The sequence below is a fragment of the Tachypleus tridentatus genome, chromosome 8 (assembly GCF_004210375.1).
Source record: "Tachypleus tridentatus isolate NWPU-2018 chromosome 8, ASM421037v1, whole genome shotgun sequence".
NCBI lineage: Eukaryota > Metazoa > Arthropoda > Merostomata > Xiphosura > Limulidae > Tachypleus > Tachypleus tridentatus.
Window position 1 is genome coordinate 14,866,428 of NC_134832.1, and position 22,099 is coordinate 14,888,526.

Below are 22,099 nucleotides of genomic sequence, written 5' to 3' on the forward strand. Positions count from 1 at the left end.
TCTTAGACTGACGTAGCGCTAATATATAAATCTATTTTTTAGACTGACGTAGCGCTAATATATAAATCTATTTTTTAGGCTGACGTAGCGCTAATATATAAATCTATTTTTTAGACTGACGTAGCGCTAATATATGATGCTGTGAAACTTTTTTCTACTGCTCTACATGACTTAGACGGAACCAGCCGAAAGATAGACATCCGTAAAATCTCATGCCAAGCTGAACAACCATGGCCTCATGGAAATTCTATTGTTAACTACATGAGAATGGTAAATAAGCTGACTTTTGTTACTTTTCTTTCTCTGTCTGAATTAAGCGGATAGTCTAACGCATAAAATATTTTTCATCAATGTAAAATTTATATTTTGCAAGCTTTATGGTGTACTATACAAAGACACGAAGAACATCTAACTAATTACTTTCTTTAACAGTTGTGTCTTATAATTAATCTTAATACTTTTGATTGCCCAATAATTTACATCCTATGCTCTTACAATACGTTTAAAATTAACGTATTTTTAATTTAATAGAAACTGCGTTGCTTCTCTCATTTCTAGATAAATATCAACGGTCTTACGGGAAACGTTAAATTTGATCAGTATGGGTTTCGTTCTGACTTCAATTTGAAAATTCTTCAGCTGGGCCAAGAAGGGCTGAAAGAGGTATTTTCAGCATGCACGTAAATACATGTTTGTTCAGTAAATGGAATATGTTAGTACATTCAGTTCTCGCAAAATTTAGATTAAAAGCTTTTGTTGTTTAATAGCTGAAACACTGTATGATATTATAAGCTATAAAGGAACCAGAAAAATATCGTGATAGTATTACTTTAAGTACTCATTTAAGAAGCATAGTACATATGATTTCATGGTTTGAGCGTTTATAAAAGAGAATATATATATTTTGATAGTTTAAAAGTTAAGTACTTATGAATCACATATATAAGTAGCCACTTCTTTAAATATTAAGCTTTATATGGAGATATGACTTAGAATTAGAAACTACGTAGGAAATTACAGACCTTAACCCCTTCAACTATTTTCTTATTCTTAATATCTCTTCACTCTGTTTTTTGTTTTTGTTTGCATTCTGCAACAAATGGTAGACGCAATGTTAATGTTCTCATAGATCAAAGCTCAAATACGTGATCTTCAAAAATTTTAAGTACAATGGAAAGTTTATTGAGAGATACGTAAGCTCATTCTGGGAAAAACTGCTTGGAAATTATACAAAAAACATTTATTTAACATATTAACTGTTTTTCATGTCTGGAGCACAAAATCTAAAGCGAAGATTGTATCTTGTATCTGCTGAATTGGCCTGTTATATAATTTTCAAAGCAAAAGTTATATAACTGGTTTACGCAGGTGGGAGAGTGGACTCCACACGTGGGTATCAACATGACTGGAAACTATTCTAAGGCTTATCAAGAGGCTATCCAATCATTGAAAAACAAGACTCTTGTGGTGACAACTCTTCTTGTAAGTTTCATATCCTTACGTATAGAGCAGTATGAAGATTAATACCTCGACGTGTTCAGTAAAGTTATCGAATCGCATGACGCTTAAGTATGGGTTACTGAGCAGTTTTAAATAAAGGAGAAAAAATGTAACTTGGCTTGCAAAATGCATGTATAAAATTGATGTAATGTTACTAGTTAGGCGATTTGTAGTGTAGAAATATAATTTATTAATCCTACTCTGTTTTTGTCGAATCTTAGAAAGTCCAAATACGTAGTTCACACTACTTTTACACAAACAGCATTTTACTTTTTAATTTTCTTTGAACAAAATTTTGTCTGTCCAACAACTTGTCTCCATGTGAGACAGCAGTAAGTTTATGAACTTACAACACTAAAATCAGGGTTTAATTCCCTGTGGTGGACATAGCAGAAGGACCAATGTGGCCTTGCTCTGAAACAAACAAAACTATTCAACAAACTCAAGTCCCAAGTAGTTCAGCGGTAAGCTCGAGCGTTTTTAACGCTAAATATCGTTACTCAATTTGTGTGGTAGACACAGCACAATTAGCCAATCGTATATCTTTGTGATATAACAAAACACAACTTTCAAGAATAATATGTTTCTTTTCTGTCGCTTTTCTGCATTTACAAATTTTAAAGTTTAATTGTCGACTGTAGAATGTTTTACTGCAAAAAGGTAGTTTTAAAAAAACTACTTTGTTGTTAAGATCAAAGCTACATAATGGAATATTTATCCATTGCGAGAATCAAAACCAGATTTTTAACATTATAAACTCTCAAACTTACCGCTGTTTAAAAACATCTCAGCCTCATAAGTAATTTAGTTTTCTAAAAGTTGCCGAGTTTTGCTCGTAATTAGAGTTGCAAGGGCACAAGCTGTGTAGGATTCTGATAACATTATCACATTTGTTGTTCTACAAGAAACTAGGATACAAGCTATGGAGAGACTTGTAGATAATTCTTTATCACTACTAAATGGAGAATGATTATAAACCCAACTTCTTTCATTTACTTACTTTGGAATTCATATGACGTTAACTTAAAAGATAAATTTGGTTTGTTTGTTTGTTTGTTTAGAATTAAGCACAGAGCTACACAATTGGCTATCTGTGTTCTGCCTACCACGGGTATACAAAGCTGGTTTTTAACGGTGTGAGTCAGCAGACATGCCGCTGTGCCACTGGTGGGCTAAAAGATAAATAAGTGGTTAACCAGTGTAATTAAAAAGTGACGTAAACTTTCTCTGAAAGTAGTCATATAGGTATGCTCTCTACTGTGTCATTTTAAGAGAGAATAATTAACATTTTCAGATATCTTTTCAAGGTATAAAACTGTGTTTGAACTTTTCACGGAATAAATAACTTATACTGGGATCCCTTCAATTTTTCCATTTCTTCTTAAATAATTAGGCATTTTTTTTACAAACATAAACACTTGCATTCTCTAAATATAAAGTAGTTTATTGTGACGCTTGGATACTTCAAAATTTTAGTTTTTTTCTCATAACTATGTTTATTATTTGTATCCGTTAAAGCTTAAAATATAACTGGTGCTGTTCTGACCAAACATAAGTGAATGAAGTGTCATAAAAATAATTTAAACCGCATCTATTCCTTACCCTAATCCAGCTGCATGAGATTGAAGTTACAATAAATTATAATAAAACTTTAGGCTAACATCAAATCATTACAGTATCGTTAACAAGTAATTAACGGTATAATTACAATAAAAACATTACAGTTACAATTTAAACCATTGAATTTCATCTGATGTATAAACTAGTTTCCACCAATTTCATGGAAAATAAAGGAGAACATGCTAGAACACAAGCCACATATAGTGATATAGTGATTTTCTTTCAGCTAAACGAGCAGTGTTGAAAATAAATAAAGAAACTATGAATAATATGGGTATAACATTCAAAGATTACAGGATTGCTTTATTTCTGTTATATAAAAATGACTTGCACTAGAGTAATGTCATATGCTGATAGTTTTTCCAGTAGTAATTTAGTTAATGAACGTGTAGTTGCCTGGACGGTAATACTAAATTAGAATCGCTTAAAAATCAGTTTTGGTTGATGAAGTCTGCCCTATGCAAAATATTCAGGCGAAATTTTATATGTAAGTAAGAACTACATGGAAACCCTGCAGGAGTACATGAAACAAGTATTGCTCATAATAGAAATTATTAAGGTAGAAAGCTCAAATTCTTCAAAAGTGATACTAAGTAACTCGGAGTTTGCTGTCTCCCTGATACATGACAATCCACTAGAAATCGTGCCGTTGCCATATCTGTAAGTATAGATGTGAATATTTACACGAAGTGACCTCAGCGCATGTGAAGCTGTTCATATCGAGATGTGAATATTTACACGAAGTGACCTCAGCGCATGTGAAGCTGTTCATATCGAGATGTGAATATTTACACGAAGTGACCTCAGCGCATGTGAAGCTGTTCATATCGCCACTGCTTCAGAGAGATGATCAAAAGGCTGAAATAAACATTATATTTCAACAAATAATTAGCAAAGCCAAGCATCTCCAGGTGTAAAAAGATATCCTCAAATGTCTTTTAAAAAGTATTCAATGATACCTTGTGACCTTGTATTTTAACCATGAAAAATCTGTTACTGACTCAATGTCAGTCCTGTAAGTCATTGGCTGGATTCAGTATGGTAGTACGAGCTTCCTTTCTAGTACCAAACATATAACGGTAAGATAAGCTATTGCCCAAGAATCAGCCTATTAACTACAATCATGCTATTTTACAGAGGATTACAAAATAAAAATGCGCTTCAACAATAATGATAACTTGTTTTACAGCAGAGAAAAGAAGAGTATAACAGTGAACATACCACATTTACAGTAAATCGTCCTTGATACCATTTCAGTTTGTGGTAGGCACTCAGACAATGGTTTTAGAGCTACACAAACTAATGGCACTATGAATACTGACAAATACAGGTAGATTATTTTGCATCGTGTTATTCCATTAGGAGTATGACCTGTTGGGCAAGGATTCATCTTCTAGCAAGACAGTGATTTCAAGCATGCAGCAAATATGTAAAAACGATACCCGGAAATAAAAAGAACCTGATGGAATATTATTAAATTATTGGGCTTTTATCAGACTGAAAAAGTCAAATGATAATCATGAAACTTGGCTCAATTGTGAGCGTTTCACCATGATACATTGATAAACTTATGGTTTCATAAAAGCATTACGTACTGCTCTCTTTAAAGCTAATTCGAAGTAACAGTGCACAACTTATTCATTTTTATTTTGTATTTTCTGTCACAGTTTATTACATTAAGGCTAAAATGAAGATTTAGTTGCAATTAATTATTGCTTGTTAACCTTGTTTTTGCATCGCTTGCGCGTTTCCATAATTATTTCCTAAACTATATAAAATATAAGTTTTTTTAATGTAATTTTGATTTCTTTCAAAGGTAGTTTTAATACTTACCGGAAATAACAATTTATTTAAGACACATTTAAAATCAGTAATAGGTGGAACTTAATTTCAGGATTATTTAATCACATTCTTGTTTAGAATGCACCCTATTCGATATTGAAGAAAGACGATAATGGAGTCCTAGTAGGGAACAACCGCTATGAAGGTTATTGCATTGATCTAATTCACGAGATTTCGAAAATATTGGAATTTAAATACATGATTAAAGAAGTAGAAGACAAGACCTATGGAAAACGAAATGAGCATGGAGAATGGAATGGAATGATTCGAGAATTAATTGATGGGGTAAGCTGAAACTGTTACTCCAAGTTGATAACATACTAATTTACAAATTTCTGTTTTGTTTCGTACAACTTTTGTTGTTGTTCTTCTGTTGCTTCTTCTTTGATATTAAATTTATTCGTAGTTAGTCAATACATCCAACAGCAATGGATTTGGGCTCAGATTTGAAAAGGGTTAAAGTAACAATTAGTTAGAGTGTCGTTTACTTTTGGTTTAATTGAGAGTACAACAGAGTGACATTACAGTAAGGTAATGTTTAACATACATCCCAGGTAATGAATATAATATAATTTAGACAGTTGTAAATAGTTTAAGATTCAAGCTAATATCCTGACATCTTTTGAGATTAAGCATTTGAAGTTGGTTTCAGTACCTGCTTGTTGTCAACTAAATTCGATATCTTTTTGTGTGATAGTTAGAGCAATAATATAATACCTAAAAATTATCATCAGCCATGAGACTTGGACCATTCCGTTCATAAAGGAAAATTGTTGTTAATCGCTCTTTCCTTCTCTTTAAGTCAACCCAAGTTTGTAAAATAGATAGAAATTGTAGTAACCAATTAAAGAAACTCATTACTGAAAATCTCAGGAATAGTCAGGAAATTTATTAACTTAATCCTTCTATTCGAGAAGCACCGCTAGGATGACAAATGAATACTACAGTTTGAAAACCCTGTCATAAACTATAGATAAAATAGCGCCCACCATTTAGTACTTTTAGCTTTATCAAGATTTTAGAAGTGGTTAGAATAGATAAAATTGGCAGTTTATGTCACTTTATTTGTCTTTATGATAAAGTTGACAACTAGCTTCTTTCCTGATGTTATACTTGATTATAAGATATAACAAAAAAATTAAAGGCAAATCGGAATTTCATTTGACTGCATCGTATTTCAGTTTTGTTTTGTTACTCTTAGTGGGGCCCGGCATGGCCTAGCGCGTCAAGGCGTACGCTTCGTAATCTGAGGGTCGCGGGTTCGCGCCCGAGTCGCGCCAAACATGCTCGCCCTCCCAGCCGTGGGGGCGTTATAATGTGACGGTCAATTCCACTATTCGTTGGTAAAAGAGTAGCCCAAGAGTTGGCGGTGGGTGGTGATGACTAGCTGCCTTCCCTCTAGTCTTACACTGCTAAATTAGGGACGGCTAGCACAGATAGCCTTCGAGTAGCTTTGTGCGAAATTCCAAAACAAACAAAAAAAATACTCTTAGTGCTGGCTCTGTAAATGAGTAGACTGTCACCTTGTAGCCAAGTAACAATCATTTACTCGTTTCGATAGATTATGGAAACAGTTCAGACCCAGTGTCCGAGTGATTATATCTGTTTGTGTTAATATCATACTTATATTAATTCACAGCTTATTACTTAATACAAATGATCAAGTTGAGCTAAAAGTACGTATATCGAAAAAGTAAACATAATCTTTTTTTGCCAAAAATTCGAAAAGTTATTCTTTAAAGAAAATCAAAGATAAAGAGCAGCAAATTTTTGCTTTGGTCTGATCTACTCAGTTACATTCTTGGGTTGGTTCTCAAAACAAATTCGTGCTTTCACATTATGAAATTGCTGGTCAAATCCCTATAATTGCTTAGAGTAGCACAAGAGATGGTGGTGGATGCTGTTGATTAGTTTTGTCAATTCAAAATTAAAGACGACCAACGTTGTGAAGCTTTGAGAAAGTAGCAGTCTGTTAGTGCGAAAAGAGCGGTACTATTTTTCGACGGCTTATAGATTAAAGTGTATAGCACCATAAGGCATTTATGTGTGTTTTGCTAACATTAAACAGCGCAGGTGTAGGGCGATTGATAAAATGTTAGTTGATCTATTGTATGAGCATGAGAGTCTAATATACACTGTTGGCCAAAATTTTAAGGCCAATGAGGATAAAGAAAAAATATGCATTTTGCGTTGTTAGACTCAACCACTCATTTGAGTAGAGCTTTGAAAGATGAAAATAAGAAAAAAGGAAAATAAAAAAAAACCTTTTTAGTATTTAATAGGAAAAATGTGAACACTGTGAAATTAGCCTAAATACTAGCTGGTCAAAAGTTTAAGACCATGCTGAAACGAAGCGTTAATCGGTAAACACGTAACGAAATTTAGTCATTTGCGTTTAAGCATTAGCGTTGCTAACATCTCCCACTGACATCTCCTGTGTTACATTGGGTAAAAACTAGGTAAAGGCTAAAAAGTTGACAGAATTTGAACGTGGCAGAATTGTTGAGCTGTAAAAGCAAGGTCTCTCTCAACGTGCCGTCGCTGGTGAGATTGGGCACAGGAAAACTGCTGTTGCAAATTTCTTAAAAGGCCCTGTGAGATAAGGAACGAGAATTTCAAGTGGTCGGCCCAAGAAAATTTTGCCGGCGTTGAGCAGGAGGATTGGACGAGTTGTCCGACAAAACACCAGTCGATCGTCGAACGAGATTAAGGCCCTTACAGACGCAGAATGCAGCTCAAGAACAATAAGGCGGCATCTACAAGAGAAAGGCTTTAAAAAACCGTAAACATCTTCAAAGGCCACGCCTCCTTCCACACCACGAAACAGCTTGGTTATACTCTGCTGAAAAGCACCAAACATGGGACGTAGAAAAGTGGACGAAGGTTTTGTTCTCTGATGAAAAACATTTAACCTGGTTGGTCCAGATGGCTTCCAACGGTAAGAATTACTGGCACGGTAAGGATATACCACCGGAGACATTTTCTACACGATACAGTGGAGTGGGCTCCATCATGATCTGGGATGCTTTCTCCTTCCGTGGAACAATGAAGCTACACGTTATACAGGGGCATCAAACAGCAGCTGGCTACATGTCAGAGAGAGCATCCTTATTGATTGAAGGCCCTCGCTTGTGTGGAAATGATTGGATCTTTCAGTAGGACAACGCTGCAATCCACAATGCCCGCAGGACAAAGGACTTTTTCATGGCGAATAACGCGATTCTTTTGAACCATCCAGCGTGTTCGCCCGAACTGAACCCAATTGAAAATGTGTGGGGGTGGATGGCAAGGGAAGTCTATAGAAATGGACGTCATTTTCAAACAGTGCATGATCTTCGTGAAGCCATCTTCACCAGTTGGAATAACATTCCAGCCACCCTTCTGCAAAAGCTTATATCGACCATGCGAAAGTGGATGTTTGAAGTTATTCGCATTGACGGCCGTGCAACTCAATACTGAGACCTGTTGTTGGGCATTTCCTATCCTCTTTAGGATTTCTTTATGGTATGGTCTTAAACTTTCGACCAGCTGGTATTTAGGCTAATTTCATAGTGTTCACATTTTTCTTACTAAATGCTAAAAAGTTTTTTATTTTTATTTTTCCTTTTCTTACTTACATCTTTCGATGCTTTACTCAAATAAGTGGTTGAGTCTAACAATGCAAAATGCATATTTTTTCTTTATGTTCATTGGCCTTAAGATTTTGGCCAGCAGTGTATAAGTTTATGTATTAATAAATGTAAATAAGTCTTTTTATTATATAAATTAACAATTTTAAAACAATAGCTATTGTACAAATTAGAAATTTATAATAAAGAAATTACAAATATTTCATGTAGTGATGTTCAGAAAAATAAACGAAAGATATTTGAAATTTATAGCACTTATTGGTTTGGTGAAAGAAACAACCTTTTCCTTCACAGTTATGTCTCATTATAATAGAACGAGCTATATTTGTCATAAGACAATAGTATAGTAAAGGATTTGATGACTGTCAAAACTCATTCGCACCATTATAAGATAGAATGATGTTTGATTCTGTAAAAACATCATGTTTCTTTTTTTTTTTTTTTTAGAAAGCAGACTTGGCCATTGGAGATCTCACTATCACCTATGAACGCGAAGAAGCTGTTGACTTTACCATGCCTTTCATGAACCTTGGGATAAGTATATTGTTCAAGAAACCCACCAAAAAAGTCCCGAAACTGTTCTCCTTCCTTTCCCCATTGTCCCTGGAGGTGTGGGTATATATGGTGACTGCTTTTCTAGGGGTCAGCATTTTCCTCTTTATCGTGGCTAGGTTCAGCCCGTACGAATGGACTAATCCACACCCTTGTGACCCTAACCCTGACACTTTAGAGAACCAGTTTAGTCTGTTGAACACTTTGTGGTTCACCATTGGTTGTCTGATGCAACAAGGTTCTGAGCTAACTCCAAAGTGAGTATGGTATATAATTTTCATTATGATTATATAGTTGTAAAACATTCTGATGAAAATAGTGTGTTTTACAAAGATTGGCTAGTGCTAAACTGATAATGGAAATTTATAGTGCGATTTCCTCTAAGATCGAACGTTTAAACATACGCATCTATAGTAGTATTTAGTTCATCTTGGCTGCGAAATCGCTTTTAAAATTTTTTCTTTATAAGTTTCCATTAAATTTGGTTATAGAAAAAGCCGAAAAACCTTTTATTGATTTCAATTGTATCATAAAATGGATATTTTAAGTACGGTAATACAAGGATTTAATACAATTCACTCAGCGAAAAACCATCCTATCAAATTCCTAAGCAAAAATCGAACATTCAAAATATTGGTGGTAATATATTATGTGCATATATACTAATAATACATTAAAAATGTCGCCAACAATTCTGTTTTCACAACGCAAAAATTCCTAAAACAACAAATTTATCATCTATCTTCTTACCTATCTGATCGTCTTTGAAGGGCTAGTGCCTCCACGGCTCCGACTATCGCTACAAAATTTCTGTCTTACTTGACTGGTGTGTGGGAAAACACTTTCGATATTCCGATAATATTGGTATAATATAAATTGTAAACATATCACACACGTATTTAAATCTCTTTTCAACCTAACGGATACCGCTACCTATCAATGGATAGATATGTGACAATTTTTTTTAAAGAAAAAGTATATAAAATAAAACCTGTCTAAGGCGGAATCGCACGGGACAGAGTAAAATTTCCGGCTTAGCCATAGTAAACATGCATTTCCTTAATTATATATAATTTTTGAGCGGAACATTATACTTGCTTGACTCAAGGGAAGTAGGACATTTGTGAATAAAGTTATTATACTGTTTATGCTATATTTATTAGAATAAGAACAAAAATCGACATTCAAAGTATACATAAGTACACAAAATCCCAATCAAATTTATTTGAAGAAAGTGTCAAATTTCAACTGTTTCGTTTTTTTAATGAGCCTTTTCATGATGTTCATTTTCCCCCTCCATTTTTGCATACAATTTGATAGCGTTAATATAACTTAACATTTGCGATGAAGTAGGAATTTTTATTTTCTCACCATCTTTTCCATTTTTTCATCTTCCGAATCTCTCACACTATTAACATCTTGCGATTCTATTATGGATTTTAAATCAATTTCATCAGTTTCTGTTAAAACATTCTTGTCAACGTTCATAAAACTTTCCACGTTCACAGAATCATCTGCATCAATCTTCTCAATCAGAGTTTGGATTTCACTAGAATCGTCATAACAAAGAACTTTTTAAAAAATGAGGTGTATTTAGTAGCTTATTTTTTAAGAAAGGAGAGTATCAAGTAATTTTTTCCTGAATTTTAAAATTAGGAAATATAGGAATTTATTTTTTTCGTAAGAATTATTTAAAGATTAGAATTTTGCACTTAAAAAACAAACATATTTCTACAAATCATGAATCTAATTTAACTTCAAAAATATTGACGGGAAAAAAAGAACAGAATATATTATTTAACCGACACTTACTGTAACAAAATGTCCGAGAATTTATTAATATTTAAAGAAATTAATATTTAATCAAAAATATTTTTTCTGCCTTACTCAGGTTCTAATCCTACTTGGTGATAGATGAGGTAGGTGAAAGATAATTTTCCGTTCGCGTTACGCAGATTCCGCCATATAAAGGGCCTTTTATAAGGGGTTTGTTTGGTTTTGAATTTCGCACAAAGCTACTCGAGGGCTATCTGTACTAGCCGTCCCTAATTTAGCAGTGTAAGACTAGAGGGAAGGCAGCTAGTCATCACCACCCACCGCCAACTCTTGGGCTACTCTTTTACCAACGAATAGTGGGATTGATCGATACTTTATAACGCCCCCATAGCTGAAAGGGCGAGCATGTTTGGCGCGATGGGAATGCGAACCCGCGACCCTCAGATTACGAGTCGCACGCCTTAACACGCTTGGCCATGCCGGGCCCTTTTATGAGAGAAATCTTAAGATAATACTGCAACATTTTGATATTTCTGGCTTGTACAGGTTTCCGCCCCTATGCAATTTCCGTTTTAGACAGATTTTACTGTACTTTATGCAGTTATAATATAAAAATTCAACAAAAAAGAGCATTATAAATTTTAAAATAAAATAGCGATTCTACTGCAGAAGTAATGAAACGACAATTAAAATCACAAATTTATAAAATTTAATCCTTACTCTGGCAGCTTTATACGCTTATCTGTTGGTTAAAGCGAGGAATAGATCTTATAAATTTGTGATTATGATAGTAACTGTTGCAAAACGTGAAATTAACTCTCAGAGAAAAGGCTATAATGAAAGTTTATATTTGTTTTGTCCATTCTATTAGCATATAAAAACTAAACAAATAAATGGAAAGAAAAAATAACGGAAAGTAGAATTTCTATAAGTATCTGGAACAAAGTAAATGCTACAATTAAAAAGTACACAAACAGATGTTAAAAACTGTTTTAAACTTTATCCAACTGGTATCATTTCACTTGTTTCAGTGCTTTATATTTTTGTATTTATTTTCTTTTGGGTACTTCACAGAGAAATTATACCAATAATCAACAATACCTACTTTCCGTTAACACTTTTATTAGTTTGTTTGTTTTTGAATTTCGCACAAAGCTACTCGAGGGCTAGCTGTGCTAGCCGTCCCTAATTTAGCAGTGTAAGACTAGAGGGAAGGCAGCTAGTCATCACCACCCACCACCAACTCTTGGGCTACTCTTTTACCAACGAATAGTGGGATTGACCGTCGCGTTATAATGAAAGTGTGAGCATGTTTAGTGTGATAGGGATTCGAACCTGCGACCCTCATATTACGACTCGCACGCCTTAACACGCTTGGCCATGCCGGGTCAACATTTTTATTATATTTTCCTATTATTATATTGTAATTACAAGTGAAGAGGACAAAACAGTGTTCAGGAAAATTTTCTTATTTTAAAGTAGCAGTTTCTTAACTAACTATGTGTACACATTTATTGTTTTTAGGGCAATGTCTACACGGGTGGTGGCCGGTATATGGTGGTTCTTCACTCTCATCATGGTTTCTTCTTATACCGCTAACCTGGCTGCTTTTCTCACAGTGGAAAGACTAGTCTCTCCGATAGAAAATGCAGAAGACCTGGCTAAACAAACAACTATCCAGTATGGCTGTGTGCAGTCGGGTTCTACACAAGCTTTTTTCAAAGTAAGTCAGATCAACAATAACAGCCTAACCGTACGAAATTCCATATTCAGTGTACATTTACTGTCATAATATATGCATATGCATTTGATTCTACTGCTTTTATATTCTTTGATTTTTACCTGAGCGATGTTATGAGAAGTGTATCGTGAGCAATGCTCATAAAAGAAACTTCAGGTGATTATTTTGCATATAAGCAACGTCCTGGATAGTTATTCACGCAGACATGACATCCTTTTATGAATCTTACATTCTATGCATTAAATCACAAATCCTTTCTGTCATGCACCCCTTACATTTAGCTATAAAAGCTGTATCCATTTCTAGTGTGTTCGTACGATTTCAGCACAGAACGTTAAGTCGAAGATTGTGTAAATGTTGTTTTTGTTGTTCATATCAAACCAAAAATTAATGAAGATATTTATCTGCAATTAATTAGGTTCTTTGAGTAATATTATTACTTTTATATACTATAGAAGACCTACTTAACCACGTTGTACTGTTGATTTTCCTTCAGATTACTGCAGTATAGTGATAACCGTCATAATAAGACTTACGGAGGTTTCTAGAGAAGCTCGTGGGGAATTGCCAAAAAAAAAAAAAAAAGACATTTTGAATACATAACTTGGAGTATATGTTACTATGTAAAATTTTTCTCTTTTGCATCATTATAATATTTTAATACTATTAACAATTAATATTTGCTTTACATTTGACCAGCTGATTAAAACGTTGCAGTTTTTGATAAAACAATTAGTTCATCGAATAACATTAATTTGTACTGAATGGTTATTTTCACACACAAGTTAAGCACACAGCTACCCAATGGGTTATCTGTGCTCTGTCCACCACGGGTTTCGAAACCCGGTTTTTAGCAGTGCAAGTCCAAAGGCAAACCCCTGTGTCACTAGGGGTTTTGTTAGAACTTCCTGAGTTTTTCGTTGTTTAAATTGAGTATTATTGCATCATAATATCTAGTAGTGTGTGGAACATTCTAGATTTCTGTCGGAGTGTAAATACGAGTTGAAAATGTAGTTCGGGAGCTAGATTTCGGCGATATGATTGTGAGTTTGGCCATAAATAACGTATATTGGTGATTTTTAAAGCGAACTCATCAGAGTTTGTACTAGAAAACTAGAGTATGGAAGAGTATTTCGTCTTGGTAATTGTGTTCTAAAGTAACTGAACCAGCCTGTGTGAAATTTGACGAAAAACACACAATTATTTAAAGCTCTGGCTACAACTGTGATAACCAACAGATTATTGTAGTATAGTGATAACCATCATAATAAGACTTAGGGAGGTTTCTAGAGACGTACGTGGGGAATTGTGCTCTTCTTACCACGGATATCGAAACGGAGTCTGGAAATATATCGCTATGCCACTGGGGGGCCAAAACCAACAGAGTAACGAACATTTGTATAAATGTTTCACTTGTTTTAAAGCAAGTGGATTGTGTGCTGTTTGTTTACTGTAGAAAGTTATCGTCAAGAAGTCACAAACACCTGCTCTAAAGAATCCCGCCCTTACAAAAACCAGGCATGTATTTCTTAATTCTCTTTATGGTTTTCTATATTGTTATAGCCATATACATAATCCTAATAATTATCTGGTTAGACATCTCACTGTAAGCGGTATTGTTTAATATATAGTGGTGATTCAAAAGAAAAACTTTATCACGATCTAAAAATCTCTGATTATTATAAATTTATAAAGTGCATTTAGGGACTAGCGACTATTCTATAAGTTTTGCATTGAGTAAAATTATGATTGTCTGAGCTGAAAATTATCACTAGATATGACTGAAAAGCGGTTGATATAAAGAGTGAAACAATAATTGGAAAATATCTTATCGAAAGGAATCCAACATTCCAACATACAAAAGAATGTGGAGTTTCATGGAGTCTGCGCGGCCTAGTGTGTTTGTGGAATCAACTGAAAAAGGTGTAGAAAGAGTAAGAAACGAAAATTATGCTTTCCTGATGGAGTCGACAACCATAGAATATCTTGTAGAAAGGAAATGTGATCTGATCCAAGTTGGTGGACTGCTCGATTCTAAAGGTTTTGGAATTGCCACTCCTTCTGGTAAAATAAATTTCTATGTTGAAGAATTAATCTGTGTTTTATATGACTTGACATTTCATGTGTGATTTGTATTAATATCTTTAGTTCTATAATTGTTTTACTTTGAAACTTTTCATACCCTTTCAACTAGTTTCTAATTAGTTTTAACACTCATGTTATCTCAGTCACAAGTACAAAATGATATGTGTGTATCTGCTCCTAAGTATTAGTGTTGTAGATGAGTGTAAATACGAGTAAACTCACTTTAACCTCTCCTTCGCTGGGTAATATGGTATTTACCTACTTCTGACCTGTGATAAGTAAATCCTAGATACACCAAAAGTTAAAGCCAAGATATATTCCACTCTATTATATAAAGCGAAGCAAGTGCATTTAATATTTGGCAATATTTCTTCCGGTTAAGACTAATTTATCCACGTCTCTTATTACCCATATATAAAAAAAGGATTTCAGTGTGAAATTCATTTCAGTAGAAGTATGCAAATAAGGTTCAAAACAGCTTTTAATACATAAATGTAGTGTTCAAAATATTGGGGGAAAAATTACTATAAAAATTTCAAAGCTTTAATCCCCTCAAAATCAATAACTGAAATTTCAAGCACACGTCTACTGACGTCACGAGAACGCGCCAAATCATAATCATTTCATGACGTTTCTGTTGTATTTTATAACAAGCTGAAGTACCAGTCCTCTTTATTCGAGTTATGAACTCTGAAAAAAATAAATACATGAGTTATTGTTGCGATAAATAATGCAAAATTCCTAATTGTCACACGATTTATCTATAACATAATATATTATTATTACAGTATTCATTATTAACTCACCAAAGTCAGTGATGACGAGAAACCCACTTGTTGAGAGAAAAAGGCTCGTTTGTTGAGAACACTTTTACATAGAAGAGCGAACAACGTTTCGATTTTGGTCATCGTCAGGTTCACAAAGAAAGAGGTGAACCTGACGATGACCGAAGAAGGTGTTCGCTCTTCTATGTAAAAGTGTTTTCTCAGCCCAAACGAGCCGTTTTTGCATATAAATAACTCACCAAAGGTTTTGTATAAGCTTTAAGAATTCAAGATCTATGCATATAAAGCAACTGTCAATGTGATTTTGTAGGAAGACATAGCAGTCATGGTGGTAGTGGTGTTTATGTTACTCCCTTTCAACACCCAGTTCTTTTCACAGTGTTTTACGAGCCGAAGTTAGTATAACTCAAAAAGTGACTTTTAATATCTGGCTCATGGTGGCTGTTGAAGTAAAAACTTCAGTTGCGTTTATGTTGTTTTTGTTTGTTTTTGAATTTATCTATCTGCGCTATCCGTCCCTAATTTAGTAGTGTAAGACTAAAGGGAAGGCAGCTAGTCATCACCACCCACCGCCAACTTTTGGGCTACTCTTTTACTAACGAATAGTGGGATTGACCATAACATTATAACGGCCCCACGGCTGAAAGGGCGAGCATGTTTGGTGCGACGGGGATTCGAACCAAAAAAAAGTTTGTTTTTTTTTCAGTGTAAAGGCGTTACGGCATCTATAAATATACTTACGTCAAGATACTCGAAGGTTATTTGTGCTACCCGTCCTTAATTTAAAAGTGATAGACTAAAGAGAAGGGCTGATTTTTTTTTTATCAACGAATATTGGAACTTACCGTCACATATAATAACGCTTCATGATTGAAAAAGTAAGCAGTTTCAGTGACGGGCATTCAAACCCGCGACCCATTGCATGTCAAGTGTCCTTACCATTAGGCCATGCCAGGCCTGTTTGAAATAAATCGATAGATAATAAGTACATTACTTTTAATAATAATAATAAAAGGCTTCACATAAAACTATAGGAAACGGCGTAATTACAAGCATAAACAGGCTCTAAGCAGATCCACTTTCTCAAGTGGAACTTCATAACAAATCGGGCCCGGCATGGCCAGGTGGATTAAGGCGTGCGACTCGTAATGTGAGGGTCATGGGTTCGCATCCCCGTCGCACCAAACATGCTCGCCTTTTCAGCCATGGGGGCATTATAATGTGACGCTCAATCCCACTATTCGTTGGTAAAAAAGTGGCCCAAGAGTTGGCGGTGAGCGGTGATGACTAGCTACCTTCCCTCTAGTCTTACACTGCTAAATTAGGGACGGCTAGCACAAATAGTCCTCGAGTAGCTTTGCGCGAAATTCAAAATCAAACAAGCATAACAAATCCTGAAATTTTTTAGTATTGTACAATCTGACGCTACCTTTCTTCTAGGTTCACCTTACAGAACAGCTCTCTCAAGCGCCATATTGAAATTACAAGAAAGCGGTGCACTCCACATGCTAAAACAACGATGGTGGAAGCGCAAAGGGCCTCCATGTACACAAGAAGAAAAGACTGGATCAGGGTCTGCTAGTGAACTTGGTTTAGACAACGTAGGAGGTGTTTTTGTTGTTCTTATGGCTGGATTAGGCTTCGCGTGCATTATTTCTGTATGTGAATTTATTTGGAGATCACGAAAAGTTGCTGTAGAAGAAAGGGTAAGAAGATTTAATTAAAATATTAATGAGTAATGCTGGTTTATTCTTAATTTTTAAATACATTTTATACGTATTTGATGACACATTTAATAGTATTTTAGTAAAGCATTTATGTACCTAAGAAAATCAGTATATTTCTTCCTTTGTTTTTCGAAACTAACTTAAATATATTTGGATTATTATTGAAAAAAACGTATTGTTTTCGCCCAACTTACTTTTTATATCATATATTTTAGTTTGTTTTTTTTAAATTAATATTGCTGCTACTATTTAGAAGAAACTGTTACGTGTGCTTTGTACAAGAAATTCAAGCTCAGTAAATAGAACTGACGCTTTTTAAGATAAATTCCCAGAAACTCGACTACAGATAAAAACTGGAAAGCCAAAAGATCTAGTTTTACGGAATAAATCATTATGTCTAACATAGTCACACATACTAATATAGCTGCAGAAAGTATATTTTGTGTGAATACATTAAGCAATTTTGCACAGTAGATATTAGATAAAGTAGCTGTGCTATTTCATTGTATTCGCCCTCAGTGGCACAGTGGAGGACAGAACACAGATAGTCCTTTGTGCATAACAGAAACAAACAAACCGCTTTGTTTTATGATAAAGTTTTATTTCGTAGAAATGTTTATTTGCTGAGAACTGACGGTCGTTTTCGTATGTTTAAATATTGCAAAAACTCGAACCCAAACATTTCATGATTATAACTTTGTTATGGATTTATTTAATGATATACCATCAACAAAATTATTAGCGACATATCATTGTTTGTGACCTGGTGACAAGTAACTAAGTAAATAGTAGAAAAAATAAGTACTAACGTATAGCATTCGATTTCTTTATGTAACGAATGGAGTTTAAGTTCATTGTTTGTTATATTAGGATTATAGTAAAGATACTTTTATATAATACTTACATTAAAAAAACAACAACATATCACACTGTGCGTGTGGAACTACCTGCATAATATCTGTGCGCGTGATTTGTTTGTTTGGAAATAAGCACAAATCTACATAATGGGCTATCTGTACTCTGCCTTTAGGGTAATCGAAACTCGGTTTCTAGTGGTGTGAGGCCGTGGGGGGAGAGCTTGTGCGTGTTGTGTGTTGGCGTGTACTTTAGTATTGAACTAATTTTGTTTGTTCGTTTTTCTCTCTCTCTTAGAAGCGTAGTTTGTGAGTTATATTCTAGTTTTAGATTATATTACAAGTTGTAATTACTAACTTACCATAATCTGTGTAGGAACCACTCTGTGTAGAGCTGTGTAATGAACTGAAATTTGCTATCACTTGTGGAGGATCAACCAAACCAGTTAAAAAAGCTCGTGAGGATCACCAACCTGAAAACGGCCTTCCCTTCATGCCCCTTGCAGGATTTGACAACGTGGATTCCAAAGCAACGGTTTCTTGACATGAGGACACTGGGCTGCCTTTACAGCCCCTCACTGATGATGGCGTTAGTTACTTCCGATATGCGCAAGACGATGTTAGCGTCATCTAGTTCGAGATATATGTCGGAGAATACCCACATATATTTTACTGATGTCTGTCTGTTTTCTTGTAAAGATGTTTATGTTTACACAGATCCTGAAAAAAAACAACAATTTTAACAACAAATTAAATTGAGAGCTTTTTGACCGCTTTATAAACGCAAAAAGGTCGCTTAGCCTTTGTAAGTTGTCCGATTTATGTTGGTAAAGTTCATATGATCAATTGAAGCTTACTTTATACTACGAAGATGTTATCAGTTAATGCTAAAATATCAGTTAGTTGAATTCGTGTTAGAAGGAACCATTTCATTAAATTAGAAGAACAGTAGCTAACATGAAATGATATACGGCTTTGCAAGTCAATGGTGTAGTCCATTGACCTATATGCTTTTCAAAAATGAAGATTTATATAGGCTTCTCCATATGCAAAATTTTACGAGGGCAGTTAAGTAAAACACAAAAACAAAACAATTTATCTGCTTAGAGTTTCCTCATTCGTAAAATTAAATACTTAATATTTTCTTTTTATTTAGTCAATAATTCGTAATACAAATAATATAAAAGGCTCAGTGTGCGACCAATCTCTGAAAACGTGCCTGGGTGTCATTCAGCCTGAGCTACACAACTGTTATTGTTGTTTTTTTTTCTTTCTCAAGTATGAAATAAAATATTTATAAAAATAATAAAGACAACAAAATCCATAAGTGGTGGTAAAAATGCTCAAAGGTGCTTGTACCATACGCCAATGATTTAATGTTTGTTTCATAAAGCTTTGAATTGTTTCATACTGCTCATGTATTTCAACATGCTCAACGGTGAGTCTCTTTTCAGTGTAAATAAGTCCACACTGACGTTTATATTGAATATTCTTAGATTATAAATAGTAAATATATAAGAAATGTATTTTTTTTATATCCATGATGTGCAGCCTTAAGAGGATTTTTCAGTTTTACTTAATAAGTTTCTATCTCAATTGTTATGGCTATATTCCAATCAATACACTTATCAACCATAGCTAGTTTATTATTAGCCTTAATTACAAGCTAAATAAGATCCAGTCAGTTCTTCTAAAACCGATTCAATCACGCTCAGAAAACCACAATCCAGTTCGTTCCTGTTATTGCTTATACTGATGTATTCAATTCTGATAAAGAATGTTCAGTTTATTTTAAAGGATGAAATAAGCTTCAAGGAGGATACAGTCGATTCAGTTAGTTTTTATGCCAAGTCAAGTACGATTTAGTCAACCAAGTTTTAAACCTATTCAGATTTGTTAATGTTTTAGCAAACAGCAACTTAATCGTTAAAAGTTGTGTAGTAATATTTCAACACTTAGACATATAATTCTGATAACAACAGGCACAACATTAAAATGTTTTTTGTTTTTTCTTCCGTATCGAATTGTATACGCCACCGTTAAATCACAGCCATCATCACTAAGACCGTTTAAATTAAAATGTTTGCAATACAGTCGAAGTTTTTAAATAAGGACATTATTAATTTCATAAGAAAATTTTCGAAAATTAACAAAGCATATTCAAGAAATTGAAATATAAATTAAATAAAAGTCTATGTACTATCATTAAGTGTTAATTGTTAAAATATTATTCCATAACTATTTTATTAATATAACACTATCTTGAAGCTCTCCAATGTGATTTGTGCAGTACTCTGATGTAACTTTAAATTTTCATATTTTTGTATAGATGATGTGAGATTAGAAAACTAGTAACTTCAGTCAAATACTTTTTAAATACTGCGGACAGTTCCATACTATTCGTAGCCTGACTTTATTAATCAATTCTCATCACAGCTAAACTTAATTCTTCAGTACAAATGGGAAAGACAGACGCCCGTACAATCGAAATATTATATCTCTTCTATTTATTTCATATAAAATAACCGTACTGTTTCAATTACTTTACCAGACTGATAAATTCATGAGCATGACATGTACAATTCAACCAGTAATATAATCCGATTATATTTACTAAGAACAATTTTGAAAGAAATAGCTAAACAAGTAAATACAAACTTGTTGAAATTTCACATTCACAACATACGATGTAGTTTAATATATATATGTATATAATAATTATTAAGTTGTGCGCAACGTCTTATGTCATTAAAAATAATTTGAAGAGGTTTTTATATTTATTTTTTAAAAGTGAATTATTGTTGTTAAACTTTTAATACTCTATTACCTCGATGCCTGTGTTAAACTTGAAATACGTTCTACAACTTTTGCCTCCTATATGGATATATTTCATATCTAATAAACACGATATGTTTAAGTGGGAGAATTATATAAGGAAATGGCTCACCTTTTCTTACATATTGTGGCATTACAGTATGTAACACAAATATACCAACTCAGAACGGGTTTTATTTCCTTAATAGGGTATTAGTGTTCAACAGATACAGCTCTACGTTTTTGAAATATTTTTGAATTGAATATATTAACGTGTCATAAACTTTTCCATTTCTTGTTACACAATATACCTAAAAGTGCAAACAAACACGACACTGAAATAATCCTGGTTTTAGCTCTAGCATTTTAGTCTTCGTTACTGTAAATGTAAATGTTAAATGGTTATTCATATTACATGTGTTATAAAGTGAACCTTCTTTGTATTGTGCTTTGTGCCACCCAGTAAGATCTTCTAGTTACATTTGGTCACTACCCAATGAAATAAATATTTTTTTTCTTTTTCTGATATCCGATTTCCATATGAATTGTAAAATAACTTGATGTTCCCATTAATAAAATAAATATAAACGAGCACATCTATGTAATTGTGTTCTTTTAGTTCTTGATCTAACGATTACATAGATAACAGTTTTCATCTAGAAAAGTAGATAATTTAGTCACGTTATAAAAGATGTCAAACTGCTTTCTTCATTTCATAACTTAGTATATAATGTTTTAGCTTCAGGTTTACATAAGACACAGATACAACAGGTAGTAGAGCGTTGATTAAAGATATACAAGATTAATAAAAACCGTATTAAATTGCACAACCTTGTTTTATATATTCTTCATAATTTGTTTCTTACGGATTTCAAGTTAACTAAAGTCTGTTGCAAACTGACGGATATAACCAGGCGTTGTTGTATAAGGATCCTTTTGTATAATGACTTATTACTTCATCTGCAAAAAAATCTACGTTACTTAAATAATATTCATTTATTATGTCCACGTTTAACAAAAAAGAACAAACAAAAACACCACACAGATGTAGTTACATATTGTAGGTGGAATGACAGAGTAAGTGTGAAGTTAAAATTAAATGAACACTACACTGAGAATGAATAAACTCAATAGTCTAACTGAAAGACAGTTGTACAGTTGAATAATAAAAACA

General features: G+C 33.8%; 1 protein-coding gene across 2 annotated transcripts in view; it reads left to right on the top strand.

Annotated features, from left to right (window-relative positions):
- LOC143258568 (glutamate receptor ionotropic, kainate 2-like) overlaps positions 1 to 21,526 on the top strand; it is a 33,232-nt gene extending 11,706 nt beyond the window's left edge. For both annotated transcript variants that reach the window (XM_076517731.1, XM_076517732.1), the window contains 9 exons: positions 115 to 270; positions 559 to 663; positions 1,369 to 1,482; positions 5,041 to 5,247; positions 9,039 to 9,400; positions 12,444 to 12,642; positions 14,499 to 14,724; positions 16,971 to 17,236; positions 18,488 to 21,526. In XM_076517731.1, coding sequence (XP_076373846.1) covers positions 115 to 270; positions 559 to 663; positions 1,369 to 1,482; positions 5,041 to 5,247; positions 9,039 to 9,400; positions 12,444 to 12,642; positions 14,499 to 14,724; positions 16,971 to 17,236; positions 18,488 to 18,655 — 1,803 coding nt within the window. In that variant the 3' untranslated portion in view covers positions 18,656 to 21,526. The remainder of the gene's footprint in view (positions 1 to 114; positions 271 to 558; positions 664 to 1,368; positions 1,483 to 5,040; positions 5,248 to 9,038; positions 9,401 to 12,443; positions 12,643 to 14,498; positions 14,725 to 16,970; positions 17,237 to 18,487) is intronic.
- Positions 21,527 to 22,099: the final 573 nt, after the last annotated feature.